At 39.7% G+C, this 20,661-nt stretch overlaps 1 protein-coding gene and 1 non-coding gene across 2 annotated transcripts in view; one reads left to right on the top strand and one right to left on the bottom strand.

The window, feature by feature from the left end:
* The window catches only part of Ttbk2 (tau tubulin kinase 2), a 125,403-nt gene that overhangs the window by 79,340 nt on the left and 25,402 nt on the right, over positions 1–20,661 (top strand). The window contains exons 7-11 of the mRNA XM_041678783.1: positions 1,489–1,554; positions 4,123–4,215; positions 5,387–5,512; positions 16,545–16,702; positions 19,683–19,899. Of these exons, the coding sequence (XP_041534717.1) occupies positions 1,489–1,554; positions 4,123–4,215; positions 5,387–5,512; positions 16,545–16,702; positions 19,683–19,899 (660 nt within the window). The remainder of the gene's footprint in view (positions 1–1,488; positions 1,555–4,122; positions 4,216–5,386; positions 5,513–16,544; positions 16,703–19,682; positions 19,900–20,661) is intronic.
* Positions 6,086–6,188, bottom strand: LOC121465898. The gene has a single exon (XR_005976692.1). It is a non-coding gene; the product is annotated as a U6 spliceosomal RNA (small nuclear RNA).

Genomic DNA, 20,661 nt, shown 5'->3' with positions numbered 1-20,661 from the left:
TCAAAACTGGACTAGCAAAGACAAACAAAGATGCTCCCTAATCAAGGCCAACTTTAGAAGAGACTTCAGGGAGTCTGGCTAGAGTCACGTCAGGAGAAAGTCTGTCAGAGGCAGTGCACCACGTACATCTCTGTCCCTTCATCAGCAGGCTGCTAAGGCAAGGTGGGAATGCTCCAGTCGGCTCCTTCTAGAAAGAGAGCCCTTGGTGGACCCTGCTGGGGAGGCTAGCCATGTGTTCTTGACTTCAGCAGTTTGGAATGGAGCCACTTTAGTCAAGCTGGGCAAGAGGAGAGAGCAGTCTTGGTTTTGAACTAGATAAAAAAAAAAGGTGATAGAAGAAGCTATAGTAGATTCACTATGAGAAGGCAAGGTATAGAAAGTCTTTTAAACCAAGTAGCGTGTGGTGTTCTATTGTTTGAGGCTATGATCATGTTTGGCATCATCTCTGTTACCTAGAATAACTAAGTATCCAAAACTTAAATTTTAACATAAATTGTTTATGCATGTAAGTGTGTGTGTGTGTACATACATACATACATACATATTTTTTTAAGACAGGGTTTCTCTGTAGCTTTGGAGAACTAGCTGTTCTGGAACTAGCTCTTGTAGACCAGGCTGACCTCGAACTCACAGAGATTCGCTTGCCTCTGCCTCCTGAGTGCTGGAATTAAAGGTGTGCGCCACCACCACTCGGCATGTAAGTATAGTTCTAACCTCTTTCAAATTAAGTTTGAATAAAATAGACAAAATATAGTGAGATTGGCACCTTAAATGATATAGTGGTTCTCTGTGTTCTTACATTTATTTGTAACCAAAGTATAAGCATTAATGTATGTACTATGATGCTTTGGTACTTGGCATGATTCTGGGTCAATGAAAACATTTGATTCTTCTAATTTACAGAGCTGTGTATATTTCATAAAAACATTTGGGGGGTGTGTGTGTGTTTGTTCCTTGGTATCAAACCCAAAGCCTTATACGTAGTAGGCAATTGTGCTGCCACTGAGCTACATCTCCTAAGCCCAATGACCATATTATGCTATCATACTTTAAAACATAGATGAGCCTGTGAGATGGCTCAGCAGATAAGGCACTTGTCACCAAGCTTGATGACTTGAGTTCAGTCCTCAGGACTCATGTGGTTGAAGAAAAGAATCAATTCCCAAAGTTTGTCCTCTGACATCCACTTGCACATTGTCAGGTTCATCATCCCCTACCCTGACATCACACACACATGGAGAGAGAGAGAAACAAATTAATAAATACATAGAAATAACAGATAGAAGAAAACAAGTCCAAGATAATTAAAACATCAGTGTTTTAAGTTGTGGTTTAGAAATATTCATTCTCTAGTTTTCCATAATCTCTTTATAAAAATTACTATAAGTAGTGTTTTATTATGATAATAATGCACTACATTTGCTTCATGTGTTTCCTGTGTTAAATTTTTTACTATTTATTTTCTTATGATTGTGTGGTTTATTGTAGCCTCGTGCTGTAGCAGGCTTTCGAGGGACAGTTCGTTATGCATCAATCAATGCTCATCGGAACAGGGTATGTATCTGTCTGATTCAGGGTTGTCATAACTGTGTGTTCCTAGCTTGCATCAGGCTGATATCTTCATATTTTAGTTCAGAGATATGAAAAGTGCTTAGGAGCTGAGGGTCCCTTTTATAGCTACCTGAATAGTCATTTTAATTTACTGTTTTGTGTAATAATGATGGTAAAGGAATTCATGATACTAATTTATGGTAAGATGTATAGTGGATGACAGATATGGGCAGCTACAGAAAAAAATGTAGTTGTATTTGTCAGAAAAGGCAAAAGCTAAGTATGTCTGTTGGGAATGCGTCTATTTAATCATGTATTAGTGTTGAAAATTAAATATAGATGTTTGAAGAAATAAAATATCTGAATTCTTTTCTAAGAAATTATTTGTGGGTTGGGTCCAGCATAATGGCTCAGCAGGTAAAGGTACTTAACCAGCTAGCCTGACAATCTGAGTGTCCTTGGAACACACATAGTGGAAGAAGAGAACTAACTCTGGCAAGTTGTCTTCTGTTCTCTACACGTTTAACCATAGCAAATGAGGACACAAACATGTACACACACATAGACACGCCAAACAAATGAAAAAACAATATCTGACAGAATATAGAGACTTTTTATAATATGTAATAACTTCTATACATCAAGCTGTTTGTTTTTGTAACAAGGAACATGGAGATGTAACTCAGTGGTAAAGCTCTCGACTAGCGTAAGAAGACCTGATTAAAACCCTACATTGCAACAAAAGCAATAAATAGCGTAAGCTAAAACAGCAATTTTTTTTTTTTTTTGGTTTTTCGAGACAGGGTTTCTCTGTGGTTTTGGAGCCTGTCCTGGAACTAGCTCATGTAGACCAGGCTGGCCTCGAACTCACAGAGATCCGCCTGCCTCTGCCTCCCGAGTGCTGGGATTAAAGGCATGCGCCACCACCGCCCGGCCAGCAATTTTCTTGATTGATTGATTGGTTTAGTTTTTCGAGACAGAGTTTTTCTGTAGCTTTGGAGCCTGTCCTGGAACTAGCTCTTGTGGAGCAGGCTACCCTCGACCTCATAGAGATCCACCTGCCTCTGCCTCCTGAGTACTGGGATTAAAGGCATGCACCACCACCGCCCTGGCAATTTTCTTGTTTCTAACTAAAAGAAAAAAATACTTTTAGAATTAATTACTTTTTGTTTTTCTATTTTGATTTATTTATTTTTTGAGACAGGGTTTCTCTGTGTTGCTTTGGAGCCTGACCTAGAACTCTCTGTATAGACCAGGCTGGCCTCGAACTCACAGAGATTGACCTGCCTCTCTGCCTCCAGAATGAGTTTCAGGATAATCATGGCTGTAATACAGAGATATCCTATATAAAAACCAACAAAAAAATAACAAAAAACAGAGTGTGTATGTATGAAAAAATTTTTTCAGTGCTGGCACTAAAATCTAGGGTTTTTTTCCCCTAGTAGTTAAGCAGACTACCATTAAGCTACAATCTTATTAATTATCCTTACTTCTTTTTTTGTTTTGTTTTGTTTTTTCAAGACAGGGTTTCTCTGTAGCTTTGGTGCCTGTCCTAGAACTAGCTCTTGTAGACCAGGCTGGCCTCGAACTCCCAGAGATCCGCCTGCCTCTGCCTCCCGAGTGCTGGGATTAAAGGCATGTGCCACCACGCCTGACTATCTCTTACTTCTTAAAGCCTTTATTAGTTAGTAAATTGTTATTTGTATTTTCAACATTTGTGGCTTTTAGAGGCTTATTTTATTTATTGGTTCATTTTTAGATAGGATTTCTTATGTCCCAGGCTGGCTTCACCCTCACTAAGTAGCAAGGATGGCCTTGACTTCTGGTCCCTCAGTTTCTCCCTCCCAAGTCCTGGGATTACAGGTGTGCACTGCCGCACGCAGTGTTACGCGGTACTGGGTGTCAGACCCAGGGTCATGTGCATGCTAGGCAATTACTCTACCAACTGAGCTGTATCCTCAGCCCTGTGCTGTTTTTGCTTTTTGGTGTTGGATGTTTATTGTGGTGTTGAGAATATAACTCAGGGTCATTTTTTTTTAAAGATTTATTTATTTAGCCGGGCATTGATGGCAAGCGCCTTTAATCCCAGCACTCTGTGTTCAAGGCCAACCTGGTCTACAGAGTGAATGCCAGGACAAGTTCCAAAGCTACACAGAGAAACCCTGTCTCAAAAAAGAAAAAGAAAAACACTTATTTATTATGTATACAGTGTTCTGCCTGCAGGTCAGAAGAGGGCACCAGACCTCATTACAGATGGTTGTGAGCCACCATGTGGTTGCTGGGAATTGAACTCAGGACCAGTGCTCTTAACTGCTAAGCCATCACTCCAGCCCATAACCCAGGGTCTTTCACATGTGCAGTGAATTACTCTACTGTTGAACTACATCCCCAAATAGTGTATTATTTATATCAAAATATTTCTTAGTGTATATATTCTTCGTATGGATTGATATGTAACTTGATATGTAGATGTTTATCAGATGATGGGAAATTAATGGGCGGACTTTAAACAATGTAATGCTCTCAGAAGAATTGGTAATGTCACATGACCGAATTTTCTTATTTCTCAAGGAAATGGGAAGACATGACGACCTTTGGTCTCTATTCTACATGTTGGTAGAGTTTGTGGTTGGCCAGCTGCCTTGGAGAAAAATAAAGGACAAGGTAATCTGGAATTGTAATGTTTGTTTTGGTTGGGAAAAGAATAAAAATTTCTCTTCAAGCTGGGCAGTGGTGACACACACTTTAATCCCAGCACTTGGGAGGCAGAAGCAGGTGGATCTCTCTGAGTTTTAGGCCAGCCTGGTCTTCAGAGTGAGTTCAGTCCAGGACAGTCAGGACTACACAAAGAAACTCAGTCTTGAAAAACAACAAAACAAAATAAAAGTTCTCAGTAATCATTTTTGTTGAAAATGTACTTAGTATAAGATCTCTGTATACTGAGTTATCATGTGGAATAGATGTGCACGTCATTCAGTGGCACAGTGCATCCCGAGCATTTGTCAGTCCCTGGACTCAATTCCTAGCACTACAAACAATAGTGGAAAAAAAACAAAACGAAAAAAATCCATAATCCCTCTCATGAGTGTATAATTTTTGCATTTGAGTATCAGTTTAGTTGTAAACTCTATTTCAAATTTTTAAAGAAGAAAATTCACGGGGCAGGAGAGATGGCTCAGAGGTTAAGAGCACTGGCTGCTCTTCCAGAGTCCTGAGTTCAATTCCCAGCAACCACATGGTAGATCACAACCATCTGTAATGAGATCTGGTGCCCTCTTCTGGCGGGCAGGCATACATGCAGACAGAACATTGTATTCATAAAAATAAATTAATTAATTAATTTAATTAATTAATTAAAAAAGAATTGTATATGAAACTTAAAATCTATAAGCAGTTTTACTGCATCACAATATGTCTTTTCCTCTCTGTGGGCTGTTATTAGATAATTAATATTATTATTTTTTCTGGGTCTGCTGAGAATAAATACATTTTATAAGAACAACATTTCTCTGATGTGAAGTTTACCTTTTGGTTTTTAAGTATCAGATTATTTTGTTTGGAAAATAAATGCTATGCTGGTAAAGCAAAGTAACCCATTAAAGGAACTTAGTTCCCTGGTAGAGATTCCACATCACTGTCTGCTCTGCATTATACAGTCTTCCCTTCCCACTCGAAAGCACTGTGTGTAAGCATTAGAGAGCACTTATTCTTGTTTGTACTTTAAACCACTTTTATTCCACAGCCTGGTACATTCCCTTGAGATTGCTGGCTGTGTGCTTGTAATCATAGCTTTCAGGAGATGTTGACTTTGTTTCCTGTTCTCTTTCTCTTCCAGGAGCAAGTAGGTTCCATTAAGGAGAGGTATGACCATCGGCTCATGCTGAAGCACCTCCCTCCCGAATTCAGCACCTTTCTTGATCATATTTCCTCTTTGGATTATTTTACAAAACCGGACTACCAGGTAACCATCTTTGTGAGTTCTGTATATTGATTTTCCTTTCTTTTAGGCTTTACATTTACTTTTATAGATTTAAGAATGTCAGAATTATCTCTGTGAGTTCAAGGCCAGCCTGGTCTACAAGAGCTAGTTCCAGGTCTATATTCCTATTAGTTTTATTTGTTTGTTTTTGTTTTTTCAAGACAGGGTTTCTCTAACAGCCCTGACTGTCCTAGAACTCACTCTGTAGACCAGGCTGATCTAGAACTCAAAGATCCACCTCCCTTGAGTGCTGGGATTAAAAGCGTGCACCACCACCTATTAGTTTTTAAACCGTAGAGAAACTAGATTTTCTATCTCTCATACAGGTGTAAATGGTTGCTTTTTACCATATTGTTTGAGGCAGGGGTCCTTAGTTGAACTAACTGATAAAGCTAGTTTAGTAAGCCAGTTTGTCCCACCCCCTAACACTGGAATCACTGAAGGGCCATTTGCATGTGGGATCTGAGTTCCCTAGTCCTCACACCTGTATGGCAAGCCCTCTAACCACTGACCCATCTCCCTGGATGAATTTCTTCTAAGTCTTTTTTTTTTTTTTTAAATATGGAACACTTCACGAATTTGCATGTCATTTGTGCAGGGACCATGCTAATCTTCTGTTTTGTTCCAATTTTAGTACATGTGCTACCAAAGCAAGCACACATTTTTTTTTATTTAAAATTTTCACCTCCTCCCATCCTCCCATTTCCCTCCCACTCCCCCCACTCCACCTCCCCCTCGCTCTCCAGTCCTAAGAGAAGTTAGGGTGCCCTGCCTTGTGGGAAGTCCAAGCCCCACCCCCCTCCATCCTAGGAAGGTGAGCATCCAAACAGACTAGGCTCCCAAAAAGCCAGTACATGCAGTGGAATCAAAATCCAGTGTCATTATCATTGGCTTCTCAGTCCGCCCTCATTGTCAGCCACATTCAGAGAGTCTGGTTTGATCCCATGCTCGTTCAGACCCAGTTCAGCTGGCCTTGATGAGCTCCCATTAGATCAGTCCCACTGTCTCCATGGGTGGACGCACCTCTCGCGGTCCTGACTTCCTTGCTCATGTTCTCCCTCTTTCTGCTCTTTGTCTGGGCTTTGGGAGCTCAGTCCAGTGCTCCAATGTGGGTCTCTGTCTCTATCTCCATCCCTTGCCAGATGAAGGTTCTATGGTGATATGCAAGATAATCATCAGTGTGTCTATGGGAAAAGACCAGTTCAGGCACCCTCTCATCTGCTGCCCACAGACCTAGTTGGGGAAATCCCCTTGGACACCTGGGTACCCCTCTAGAGCCAAGACTCTAGCCAACCCTAAAATGGCTCCCTTAGTTAAGACACCCTTCCTCCATCTCAATTATCCCATTCCCCCAAACTCTCCCCAGTCCTCCCCTTCTCCCTTCTCTCTCCCCATCTCCCCTTCCCCCCAACCCACCCTCACCCCCTGCTCCCAATTTTTTTTTTTTTTTTAGTTTTTTGAGACAGGGTTTCTCTGTGGTTTTGGAGCCTGTCCTGGAACTAGCTCTTGTAGACCGGGCTGGTCTCGAACTCACAGAGATCCGCCTGCCTCTGCCTCCCAAGTGCTGGGATTAAAGGCGTGCGCCACCACCGCCCGGCTGCTCCCAACTTTTGCCCAGCGATCTTGTCTACTTACAATAGCCAGGAGGATAACTATATGTCTTTCTTTGGGTTCACCTTCTTATTTAGCTTCTGTAGGATCACAAACTATAGGCTCAATGTCCTTTGTTTATGGCTAGAATCCACTTATAAGTGAGTACATACCATATTCCTCTTTTTGGGTCTGGGTTATCTCACTCAGTAAAGTGTTTTCTATTTCCATCCATTTGCATGCAAAATTCAAGATGTCATTGTTTTTTACCACTGAGAAGAACTCTAAAGTGTATATGTGCCGCACCTTCTTCATTCATTCTTCTACTGAGGGGCACCTAGGTTGTTTCCAGGTTCTGGCTATTACAAAATAGTGCTGCTATGAACATAGTTGAACAAATGCTTTTGTAGTATGATTGGGCTTCTCTTGGGTATATTCCCAAGAGTGGAATTGCTGGAACCTGAGGTAGGTTGACTCCTGGTTTCCTGAGAAACCGCCACACTGATTTCCAAAGTGGTTGCACAAGTTTGCATTCCCACCAACAATGGATGAGTGTTCCTCTTACTCCACAACCTCTCCAGCAAAGGCTATCATTGGTGTTTTTGATTTTAGCCATTCTGACAGGTGTAAGATAGTATCTCAAAGTTGTTTTGATTTGCATTTCCCTGATCACTAAGGAAGTTGAGCATGACCTTAAGTGTCTTTTGGCCATTTGAACTTCTTCTATTGAGAATTCTCTGTTCAATTCAATACCCCAATTTTAATTGGGTTAATTAGAGTTTTAATGTCTAGTTTCTTGAGTTCTTTATATATTTTGGAGATCAGACCTTTGTCTGATGCGGGGTTGGTGAAGATCTTCTCCCAGTCAGTAGGTTGCCTTTTTGTCTTAGTGACAGTGTCCTTTGCATTACAGAAGCTTCTCAGTTTCAGGAGGTCCCATTTATTCAATGTTGCCCTTAATGTCTGTGCTGCTGGGGTTATACGTAGGAAGTGGTCTCCTGTGCCCATGTGTTGCAGACTACTTCCCACTTTCTCTTCTATCAGGTTCAGTGTGGTCAGATTTATATTGAGGTCTTTAATCCATTTGGACTTGAGTTTTGTGCATGGTGATAGATATGAATCTATTTTCATTCTTCTACAGGTTGATATCCAGTTATGCCAGCACCATTTGTTAAAGATGCTTTCTTTCTTCCATTGTATAATTTTAGCTCCTTTGTCGAAAATCAGGTGTTCATAGGTTTGTGGGTTAATATCCGGGTTTTCAATTCGATTCCATTGGTCAACATCTCTGTTTTTATGCCAATACCAAGCTGTTTTCATTACTGTAGCTCTGTAATAGAATTTGAAGTCAGGGATGGTAATGCCTCCGGAAGTATTTTTATTGTATAGGATTGTTTTGGCTATCCTGGGTTTTTTGTTTTTCCATATAAAGTTGAATATTGTTCTCTCAAGGTCTGTGAAGAATTTTGTTGGGATTTTGATGGGGATTGCATTGAATCTATAGATTGCTTTTGGTAGAATTGCCATTTTTACTATGTTAATCCTCCCAATCCAAGACCATGGGAGATCCTTCCATTTTCTGGTATCCTCTTCAATTTCTTTCTTCAAAGACTTAAAGCTCTTGTCAAATAGATCTTTCACTTCCTTGGTTAGAGTTGCCCCAAGATATTTTATGCTATTTGTTGCTATTGTGAAAGGTGATGCTTCTCTGATTTTCCTCTCTGCTTCTTTATCCTTTGTGTGTAGGAGGGCCACTGATTTTTTGGAATTGATTTTGTATTCTGCCACATTACTAAAGGTGTTTATCAGTTGTAGGAGTTCTTTGGTAGAGTTTTTGGGGTCACTTATGTACATTATCATATCATTTGCAAATAACGAAAGTTTGACTTCTTTCTTTCCAGTTTGAATCCCCTTGATCTCCTTATGTTGTCTTATTGCTATTGCTAGAACTTCAAGCACTATATTGAAGAGGTATAGAGAGAGTGGACAGCCTTGTCTTGTTCCTGATTTTAGTGGGATGGCTTTGAGTTTCTCTCCATTTAATTTGATGTTAGTTGTCGGCTTGCTGTATATAGCTTTTATTATATTTAGGTAAGAACCTTGTATCCCTAATCTCTCCAAGACCTTTATCATAAAGGGGTGTTAAATTTTGTCAAATGCTTTTTCAGCATCTAATGAAATGATCATATGGTTTTTTTTCTTTCAGTTTATTTATATGATGGATTACATTGATAGATTTGCATATGTTGAGCCAGCCCTGCATCTCTGGGATGAAGCCTACTTAATAATATGTATAATTTTTTTGATGTGTTCTTGGATTCGGTTTGCCAGTATTTTATTGAGAATTTTTGCGTCAATGTTCATGAGTGAGATTGGCCTGTAATTCTTTTTCTTCGTTGAGTCTTTATGTGGTTTTGGTATCAGGGTAACTGTAGCTTCATAAAACGAGTTTGGCAATGATTCTTCTGTTTCTATTTTGTGAAATACATTAAGGAGTACAGGTATTAGGTCTTCTTGGAAGTTCTGGTAGAATTCTGCATTAAAACCATCTGATCCTGGGCTTTTTTTGGTAGGGTGGTTTTTAATGACAGCTTCTAATTCTTCGCTACTTACAGGTCTATTTAAATTGTTCACTTGGTCTTGATTTAATTTTGGTATATGGTACTTATCTTAAAAAATGTCCATTTCTTTTACATTTTCCAATTTTGTGGCATACAGGCTTTTGTAGTAAGATCTAATGATTCTCTGAATTTCCTCTGTGTCTGTGGTTATGTTCCCTTTTCATTTCTGATCTTATTAATTTGCGTGTTCTCTCTCTGCCGTTTGATTAATTTGGATAGGGGTTTATCAATCTTGTTGATTTTCTCCAAGAACCAGCTTTTTGTTTCATTGATTCTTTGGATTGTTTTCTGTGTTTCTTTTTTGTTGATTTCCGCCCTCAGTGTGATTATTTCCAGTCCTCTACTCCTCTTGGGCGTGTCTGCTTTTTTTGTTTTTCTAGAGCTTTCAGCTGTGCTGTCAAGTCTCTAATGTGAGTTTTCTTCCCCTCCACCCTTTTTTTTAATGTGGGCACTTAGTGCTATGAACTTTCCTCTTAGCACTGCTTTCCTAGTGTCCCATAGGTTTGGGTATGTTGTGTCTTTATTTTTATTGAATTCAAGGAAGACTTTAATTTCTTTCTTTATTTCTTCCTTGACCCAGGGGTAGTTCAGTAGTTTACTGTTCAGTTTCCATGAGTTTGTAGGCTTTCTGGGGGTAGAAATTGTTGAATTCTAACTTTATTCCATGGTGATCCGATAGTACACAGGTGGTTACTACAATTTCTTTGTATCTATGGATGTTTGCTTTGTTACCAATTATGTGATCAATTTTTGAGACAGTTCCATGAGCTGCAGAGAAGAAGGTACATTCTTTTCTGTTTGGGTGGAATGTTGTATAGATGTGCAAGCATACATTTTCTCTTTAAATCTGATACTAGCACACACATTTTCAATAGATGTTGAGTGAATTGTGTCTTATGTTGGGTTTATTGCTATTATTCTTTGAACTAGGAAATATAAGGAAAAAATCTAATAGGTACCCCTACATCAATAAATGGATAAACGTCATTGTTTTTATTTTGCTTTGCTTTTTGAGACAGGGTCTCACTATGTAGACCAGGGTGACCTCACAGAGTTCTGCCTGTCCTTTTTTCTCAAATTCTGGGGATACAGGAGTACACTACCGTACCTACAAAATAGAACTATTTAAATAGAGGTCATACTAAAATATTGTAGCCTTACCTCTGACAACACCTATTCCATGTGATTTGGTTGGTTTTGGTGGTGGTGGTGGTTTTTCCTTTTCTTTTTCTGTTGTTGTTGTTTTTTTTTTTTTTTAATTCTTCCTGGTTCTGGGGCCAAAACAGAGCTTTGTTTTTGCTAAGTAAGCACTCTGCTACTTCTCTAAATCCACTTCCTGATGACATGCGAATTGAGGTATAGAAGGTATTGCAGGGCTATTTGACTCAAGCAATGTTTAGAGAATAACAAGAATAATATAGGTGTTTTAGGGTAACTACCCCCACCTCAATTCAAGCTAAGCCTCCAAATGTTGAACTATGTTGGCCATATGAAGAAGAAAATTAAGAGAAAGAATGTTATAAGCAGATGCAAGAGCTTATGTCTACATCCTGAGGTAAGAAAGAAATTGAAATAAAACAAGGGAGCTTCATATCACAAAAGGAGTAAACAGTTTGAGATGAGGTTGAAGAACAGGAGACTAGATACTGCAGTGCTTTGTAAGTCTTTTTAAGAGGTTTGAATTTTATTCTAAGTGAACAGGAAGCCTTGAAAACAAACAAAACAACAATAAAAACAAACCAAAAAAAAAAACGGATGTAGCGGCGTAAACGAATGCAGACAGATTGTAAAAATATATATAGTTTTAATGTAGAAATAGACTTACAGAACCACCGTTCCAGCGGAGACCAGGAAAGCAGAAGAGACAGCTTGGAGCATGCTCGCCAAATTTATAGGCAGACATTAGCCCGAGGCGAACACGCCCCCTAAGGGGTAGGACTTATCCCTACAAACAGATATGGTGATTCTTGTAGTAGGACTTCTTTGTACCGCCAGCCCCCAAATAATGATATAGAGACTTATTAAAGTTTGGCCTTATCTTTGGTGTGTTTCCAACTAGTTCTTGTAACTTAAATTAACCTGTTTCTGTTAACCTACGTTCTGCCACGTTGTTCTTTACCTCTTCTGTAAGTCCAACTCTCTCCTTGTCTAGCTGGCATCTCCTGCTGCGCCAGATTCTAACCCTGAGAATCGAAGTCCTGCCTAGCTATAGGCCACTCACCTCTTTATTAAATCAGTCAGGTGCCCTAGGCAGATGAGACAAAACATAGATGCGTCTTCATGCAGTGTGAACAAATATCCTGCATCAGAGCCTATTTGTGTTTCTTTTGTAATTTACATTTACAGATTTGTATGTAAGGAGGTGCTACTGCCTGGCATGAGTCCATTCCCTTTTTTTCTTTCTTTCTTTTTTTTTTTTTTTTTTTTTAGTTTTTCGAGACCAGAACGTGTTCTTAATTACAAATACAAACCTTAACTTACAAGGACTTAGCATAGGACAAAAAGGAATTTACTCTTAACTGCAAACAGAACCCTTAACCTGTTTTAGTCTCACATCAATCACTAATTAAGAAAATGCTCTCTGCCTGGTGGTGGCATATACCTTTTTTAAAGACTTATTTATTAATTATGTATACAATGTTCTTCCTGCATGTGTGCCTTCAGGCCAGAAGAGAGCACCAGATCTCATTACAGATGGTTGTGAGCCACCATGTGATTGCTAGGAATTGAACTCAGGACCTCTGGAAGAGCAGTCAGTGCTCTTAACCTCTGAGCCATCTCTCCAGCCCTGTTTGTTTGTTTTAAAAACAGGGTTTCTCTGTAACTTTGGTGCCTGTCCTGGAACTCATTCTGTAGACCAGACTGGCCTCAAACTCACAGATTTGCCTGCCTCTGCCTCACGAGTGCGTAAATTTAAAGGTATGCGCCACCATCACCTGGCCCCATTTTTTCATTCTTCTAACATTTTCTGCTATTTACTGACTTTCTTTCTTATACCATGAATCATAAAAACTAACAAATTTCCCATCTGTTTTGAGAATTTTCTCCATGGGAAAAGACTAAGAAATGCTATTGACAATCAGAACTCAGTTTCACCAGAGTTCAACCTGAGGGACAGCACACGAATGAGGAGTTACTCACAGAAGTGTGGGTGGCCTGCGAGCAGCTAGACTGGAAAGAAAGTCTTCAGTCTATATGGACAATGCCTCCTCCTTGTCCCTAGTTCTTCTCAGTGTATATATCCAATCTCTTCCCCTCAAGACCTCATACAGCTAGGACAGATTTGCATACAACTAGCTGGGAGTGGGGGCTGGAGAGATGGCTCAGAGGTTAAGAGCATTGCCTGCTCTTCCAAACATCCTGAGTTCAATTCCCAGCAACCACATGGTGGCTCACAACCATCTGTAATGGGGTCTGAGGCCTGTGGGCATACATACAGACAGAATATTGTATACATAATAAATAAATAAATAAATACATACATAAGTACATAAATATTTTTTTTAAAAAAAACAACTAGCTGGGAGTTACAACAACATAACAGTAATTCTGGGATATTGTCCAGAATTATATTGGATATTCTTCTGTGAAGGATCTTTAACAGTCAACAAACCCAGCTATGAGCATTTCTAAGCAGACATTGCTGGTGTTGTTAAGATGCCAGCTCTCTGGCTTAGAGGCTAGTGCTGTGGAATACCAGCTTAATAAAAGAGAGCCATTTCCAAGCTAGTGCTGTGCCCTATGATAAAGGCCACATCCAAGCTGCATGTTGTGCCCTCTGGTGAGGACAAAGGTGCTCCAGCACCTTTGTGAGGTACATCCATCTGTAACTCCAGTTTCAGGGCATCTTATGCTCTCTTCTGGCCTCCTTGGATACCAGCACACATGGTATACATGCACAAATGCAGGCAATTTCTAATACACATAAAATTTAAAATAAGGAAAAACTTAAAAAATTAAAAACAAAACCTTGAAAACAGCTGATGCTGTGTATCCTTTTAATTTTAATTCTTTCCTCTGTCCTGCTGGATCTGTTCACCAGAGTGCAATACAAGTTTTGGGTTTTGTTCCCATATAGCCAAAATACCCCAAATATCAAAGAAGGAAAAATTATGTGCATTTCTTTACATCTTTCACCTACTTTTGTGTCCCTGAAGTGAGGCGCTGTTTTTTGCTTTGAATGATCTTTGAGTCAGTCAAGTCACTATTGTATTCTCTGGGGGTAAGTGCTTTATTGAGCCACTAGTTTGCATTTATTCAATTAGAATTCAGAAATTGCCTAGTGGTGCTGGCGCACACCTTTAATCCCAGCACTTGGGAGGCAGAGGCAGGTGGATTTCTGTGAGTTCGAGGCCAGCCTAGTCTACAAGAGCTAGTTCCAGGACAGGCTCCAAAGCTACAGAGAAACCCTGTCTCGAAAAACAAAAACAAAAACAAACAAAAAAAAAGATAAGGGAAATATTAATCCACTGAGTCTGTGTCTAGCCGTGGCTGTAAACTAGCATCAGACATCTTTGTGGGTTATATGTGGGTAGGTGTTGAGCCAAATTCTTTAGAAAATACATTTTAGTTAAAGTCATTGTTATTAAAAATAATAGGCCGGACAGTGGTGGCACACGCCTTTAGTCCCAACACTCAGGAGACAGAGGCAGGTAGATCTCTTTGATTTTGAGGCCAGCCTAAGCTACACAGCGAGTTCCAGTCTCCAAAGCTACAGAGAATCCTCTCAAAAAAAAAAAAAAAAAACACCACCAAAAAAAAATAACCCTGTCATAAACAACAACAAAGAAAACCATACATAAACATTTAGAAGTTACAGAGACAGATTCAGTGCAATGCCCATCAAAATCCCAGCAAAATTCTTCAAAGACCTCGAAAGAACGGTATTCAAGTTCATTTGGAAAAGCAAAAAACCCAGGATAGCCAAAACAATCCTGGGCAATAGAAGAGCTTCTGGAGACATCACAATCTCTGACTTCAAATTCTACTACAGAGTTACAGTACTGAAAACAGCCTGGTATTGGCATAAGAACAGACAGGAAGACCAATGGAACTGAATAGAAGACCCAGATATCAATCCACACATCTTCAAACACCTAACCTTTGATAAAGAAGCAAAAAAAAAAAAATCAAATGGAAAAAAGAAAGCATACTTAACAAGTGGTGCTGGCATAACTGGATATCAACATGTAGAAGAATGAAAATAGACTCATATCTCTCTCCATGCACAAAAACTCATGTCCATATGTATCAAAGACCTCAACATAAAGCCAGCCACACTGAACCTTACAGAAGAGAAAGTGGGAAGTACACTTGAACGCATTGGCACAGGGAACTACTTCCTAAATAGAACCCCAGCAGCATAGACACTGAGAGAAACAATAAATAAATGGGACCTCCTGAAACTGAAAAGCTTCTGTAAAGCAAAGGACACGGTCAACAAGACAAAACGACAGCCTACAGAATGGGAAAAGATCTTCACTAACCCCACATCAGACAGAGGTCTGATATCCAAAATATACAAAGAATTCGAGAAATTGGACACCAAAAGATCACATAATCCAATAAAAAACAATGGAGAACAGACATAAACAGAGCACTCTCAACAGAGGAATCTAAAATGGCTGAAAGACACTTAAGGAAATGTTCAACATCCTTAGTCATCAGAGAAATGCCAATCAAGAAACTCTGAGATTCCATCTTAAACCTGTAAGAATAGCCAAGATCAAAAACACTGATGACAACTTATGCTGGAGAGGATGTGGGGAAAAGGGAACTTTTCTGCATTGCTGGTGGGAATGCAAGCTGGTACAACCCCTTTGGATGTCAGTGTGGCGATTTCTCAGAAAATTAGGAAACAACCTTCCTCAAGACCCAGTAATACCACTTTTGGGTATATATCCAAAGGATGCTCAATCGTGACACAAGGACATGTGCTCAACTGTTTATAGTAGCTTTGTTTGTCATAGCCAGAACCTGGAAACAACCTAAATGCCCCTCGACCAAAGAATGGATAAGGAAAATGTAGTATATTTACACAATGGAGTACTACACAGCAGAAAAAAATGACAGCTTGAATTTTGCAGGAAAATGGATGGAGCTAGAAAACATTATTTTGAGTGAGGTAACCCAGACACAGAAAGACAATTATCACATGTACTCACTCATAGGTGGTTTTTAAACATAAAGAAAAGAAAGCCAGCCTACAAACCACAATCCCAGAGAACTTAGACAACAATGCAGACTCTAAGAGAGACTTGCATAGATCTCATCTCATGGAAAGTGGAAAGTAGAAAAAGACAAGATCTCCTGAGTAAATTGGGAGCATGGGGACCTTGGGGGAGGGTTGAAGGGGGAGAAGAGGCAGGGAGGGAGCAGAGAAAAATGTAGAGCTCAATAAATATTAGTAAAATTAAAAGAAGAATGTCCTCTTTACAAATAGATAAGTAACCAAATAAGTGGTTAACCTAAATATATATATGGCTATATATAATCACATTCCATACTTCCTTTTACCAGGCTATCTGAGCGTAGGTTATAAATAAAAGACTGTATTATATGTCTTCTATAAACAAAATGTTTCATACAACTATATACTGGTACCAAAATCAAAATTAGTTAATTAATGATCATTAATTTCTTATTGTCATCCACACAGTCCCAGTTTGTTTCCTTCTTTAAACCATAAATTTTGAAGGAATCATATCATAAATCTTTTTTGTGGGTCTGGTATGCTTTCTGCTATAGAAGAATGTTAAGTATATTACTGTTGGCTCACTGTAGTTTTTTTCTTTGTGGTTTAGCTTCTTACTTCCGTGTTTGACAATAGCATCAAGACCTTTGGAGTAATTGAGAGTGACCCTTTTGACTGGGAGAAGAGTGGAACTGATGGCTCCCTAACTACCACCACCACCTCTGCCACCCCTCAGTTGCACACCCGCTTGACCCCTGCTGCAATTGGGTATGTCCTTCACAGTTCAGTGCTTGGCACCATTTCTGAATGCAGGTGTTCCCGTTAGTCCATACTGAACCCCTCACATTGTGAAGTGCTCAGACATGTGGGAAAGCCTTGAGCATTTCTTTGAGTTATCTTTTTCATATTTAGGCTTCTGGAATTGATTAATTTAGAAAATACTAATGGTTCATTCTGTTGAATGGGCGCATAGAGCTAATGTGACTTGTTGATGTTGCAGGTACCGTGGGTTTTTCTCAAAGTAGAGGAAGCATTATTGGTATTTCTCAACAATGCGGATGGGAACCTGAAAGAATGAGTCATAATTATTTTTTTATTAATTAATTTATTTTCTAGACAGGGTTTCTCTGTGTAGCCCTAGCTGTCCTGAAACTCACTAGCCTCAACCTCAGAGAAACACCTGTCTTTGCCTCCGCAGTGCTGGGATTAAAAGCATGCACCACCACCACCTGCTGAGTTGTTTATTTTTTAAGGCAGGGTTTCACTGTATATTCTCTCTGGCTTTGAGTTCACTGTGTAGCCTAGACTGACCTTGAATTTATGGATCCTTTGCCTTTCGAGCTTGGGATTCTAAGTGTTTGCCTCCTTGCTCCTTTTTTTTTTTTTTACTTTTGGGCACAGCATGTGCTAATGCTAACCTCATACTGACTGGTCAGTTTACCCTCGTCACCACCTTCCTTCTTCCCCTGGAACTGGAGTTACAGATGGATATGAGCCAACATGCAGGTGCTGGGAACCAAACCTGGGTCTTCAGCAAGATCAGCCAGTACTCTTAACCTTTGAGCCATCTCTCCAGGCCCTACTTTCTCTCTTTTCTTTTTCTTTTCATCCTTCCCTTTCCTTTTTCTTTGGACAGGTGTTGGGGGTGAGCCCAGGGCCTTGGTGTATGCCAGCACTGAGCTCATCCCCACCTTCCCTTTCATCTTCATATCCCTGAGCCATAATTCTTTAGGTGAGGAATTTTCTCTCCTTTTGTCAAACTCTTGATTAGGAGAGTTTAGGAGAAGGAATCAATTTTCTAGGTTGTTTACCTACAGGACTGATACAGAGATCACTTAAAATTGACCAACTTAGGCAGAGGTAGTAGCGAAGGGCAGAGAATCAGACCAAGCCCTTAGGAAACCTTTGTTGGTCTCAGAAGGAAATGAAGTGCCAGGGTACATGTGTGACCTTTAGTTTTTTTGTTTGTTTTTCGGGACAGGGTCCCTTTCTGTAGGTCTGGCTGTCCGGGAGCTTGCTCTATAGACCAGACTGTCCTTGAACTCCCAGAGTTCTACCTGCCTCTGCCTTCCAAGTGCAGGGTCTAAAGGTATGAGCCACCATGCCTGGGAAGGGTATTTTGCTGCTCACAGTAATGACGTATGTCAACACAGTCCATTAAGGGTTTTATTTTCCTATGTTTAGATATTGTTACTTGTTAGAAATCTCTTTGTATATTGTGCTCAATCAGAAATATTTTTTTTTTATTTTTTATTTTTTGGTTTTTCGAGACAGGGTTTCTCTGTGGCTTTGGAGCCTGTCCTGGAGTATTGTGGCTGGAGAGATAGCTCAGAAGTTAAGAGCACTGGCTGTTCCAGAGGACCCAGATTCAATCCTTAGCACCCACATGGCAGCCCACAACTGTCTGTAACTTCAGTTCCAGGGGATCTGATACCCTCACATAGATATATATTATGCAGGCAAAAAAGAGAAAAGAAAAGAAAAACAAAGAAAGAAAAGAAAAGAAATTAAATCCAGAGAAAATAAAAATAAATTTAAAAAAACAACACCAGTATTTATGGAGCACAGATGACTTTTTAAAAATTTTTATTTTATTTGTTTGTTCTTTGAGACAGAGTTTCACTAGGTTTCACTGTTTAGCTCTGGCTGTCCTGGAACTCCTTTGTAAACCATACTGGCCTCAAATTCACAGAGATTCCCCTGTGTCTGCCTCCCAAGTGCTGGGATTAAAAGGCGTGCTCCACTACCACCCAGCAACATAGAGGCCTTTTGAGTTAGTGATGGATAAAAGCTAAAAGCCTAGCATGGACCGGTAGACTGAGTGATGACAACTATGTAAAATAGGGCCTGGAATTCATTCACAAGAAATCTATATAGCCAAACTTGATGATGTACTCCTGTCAAGATCGTACTCAATGCCAGTGTAGGATAAAAGTAAGAAAGAAATGTATAGACAAATACTTACAAATGTTTTCTATTCTTCTCATGTAGATCTATTAGTGAGCTTTGTGATGGTAACACAGTGTGCAGTGTTTGTCTCACTTCGTTTTTCTTTCTTTTTCAGTCTTACGGCTCCTTTGCCAGTTGGTTTTGATTTTTGTTTCTGTGGGGTTTTTTGGTTTGGTTTGGTTTTGGGTTTTCTTTTTGTTGTTTGTTCATTTGTTTTAAAGAGTGAAAGAAGACACAATTGGGTGGGTAAGAAGGAATTCCAGGAAGTGAAAAACATGATCAAAATATATTGAATGAAAAAAGGCTTATTTTAATAAAAATTAAAAGTTAAAGAAACGGTAGTGCACAGTTCATACTAAAAAATAATCTAACCCTATTCCTCTTATCCCTTTGCACTTCACTATGTATAATTGTTTTTATTATTTACAAAAGTGTTAAAGAATAGATAGTTTTATTTTATTGATGAAGGCTTCGTAGAAAGTAGAACTGATGTTTCTGACTTTCAAAGTGATTGTCAGGTGTGGGGGGCACACGCCTTTAATCTCAGCACTTGGGAGGCAGAGGCAGGAGGATCACTCTGAGTTCGAGGCCAGCCTTGTCTACAGAGTGAGTTCCAGGACAGACTCCAAAGCTACAGAGAAACCCCGTCTCAAAACAACAACAAAAAAGTTTTAGCTTTTGTTTACCTCTTAATTGTGTAATAAACTTAAATCCAGAGACAAAATGAAGAGTAGTCTGTCTGATATTAACTTTTATTCTGGTCTTTTAAAGTTTTCTGTTTTCCACCCTCACATTTCAGAATTGCAAATGCCACCCCCATCCCCGGAGACTTGCTCCGAGAAAATACAGATGAGGTGTTTCCAGATGAACAGCTTAGTGATGGGGAGAACGGTGTTCCTGCTGCTGGGTCCCCAGATAAACTGCCTGGGTCTCTGGGGCACACTCGCCCTCAGGAAAGGGACGTCTGGGAAGAGATGGATATCAACAAGAACAAGATAAAGCTTGGAATTTGTAAGGTGTGTATTTCTTGCATAGGAAGTGATATCTTTCTATGTACTTACTTTTCTTATTGCTACAGAGTTTAGAGTGTGTGTGTACATGTGCGTGTACGTGTGATCAAACCTTGGTCATCTCCATCTCAACATTCCCTATCTGCACCAGGAAAGAGCCCCCAGACTAGTTATCCAATACCAGGCTCTCAAACAAGTAACATCATATGAACTGAGCGGGTTGGTTTATGTACTTAGGAAGATATATACATACATCTGTAATGATTATACATGTTAATTAGGGTAGCTAAAAGCAGATTTTGATTGCTGGACTTCAGTACTTTGATAGCTGGACTCTGATAGTCAGCAAGGAAATGGGAAGAAGAGCAAGGCCTGCCAGAGCCATCTTTGCCATGCTGGATGGAGCTGGCTAGAGTCCCTTCACTATTCTGAGGAATCTGTCCTATCTCTACACCTTTATTAAGTTATATGACTTTTGCAATGTAAGAGGGTAGGGTGACATGGTGGTTTAAAATGAGAACAAATCATAATGATATATATGTATGTGAATATCACAAACCGTGTTCTTTATATGCTAACCAAAAGATCATCTTAAGGAAAGGCTGGGTGGGTGCCTTAGCAGTTAAGAGCATATACTGCTGTTGAAAAGGACTTGAGTTCAGTTTGTAACATCCGTGTCTGTTGACTGCAGGAGATCTGATGCCTTTGGACTCTAAGGGCATCTACATTCATTGTGCATATACCAATACACACACCTCACACATACAC

This window comes from Microtus oregoni, unplaced genomic scaffold, assembly GCF_018167655.1.
Source record: "Microtus oregoni isolate MIOR12 unplaced genomic scaffold, Mior012 000031F_ref0000149, whole genome shotgun sequence".
Lineage (NCBI taxonomy): Eukaryota > Metazoa > Chordata > Mammalia > Rodentia > Cricetidae > Microtus > Microtus oregoni.
This window is presented reverse-complemented; position numbering and strand designations above follow the sequence as displayed.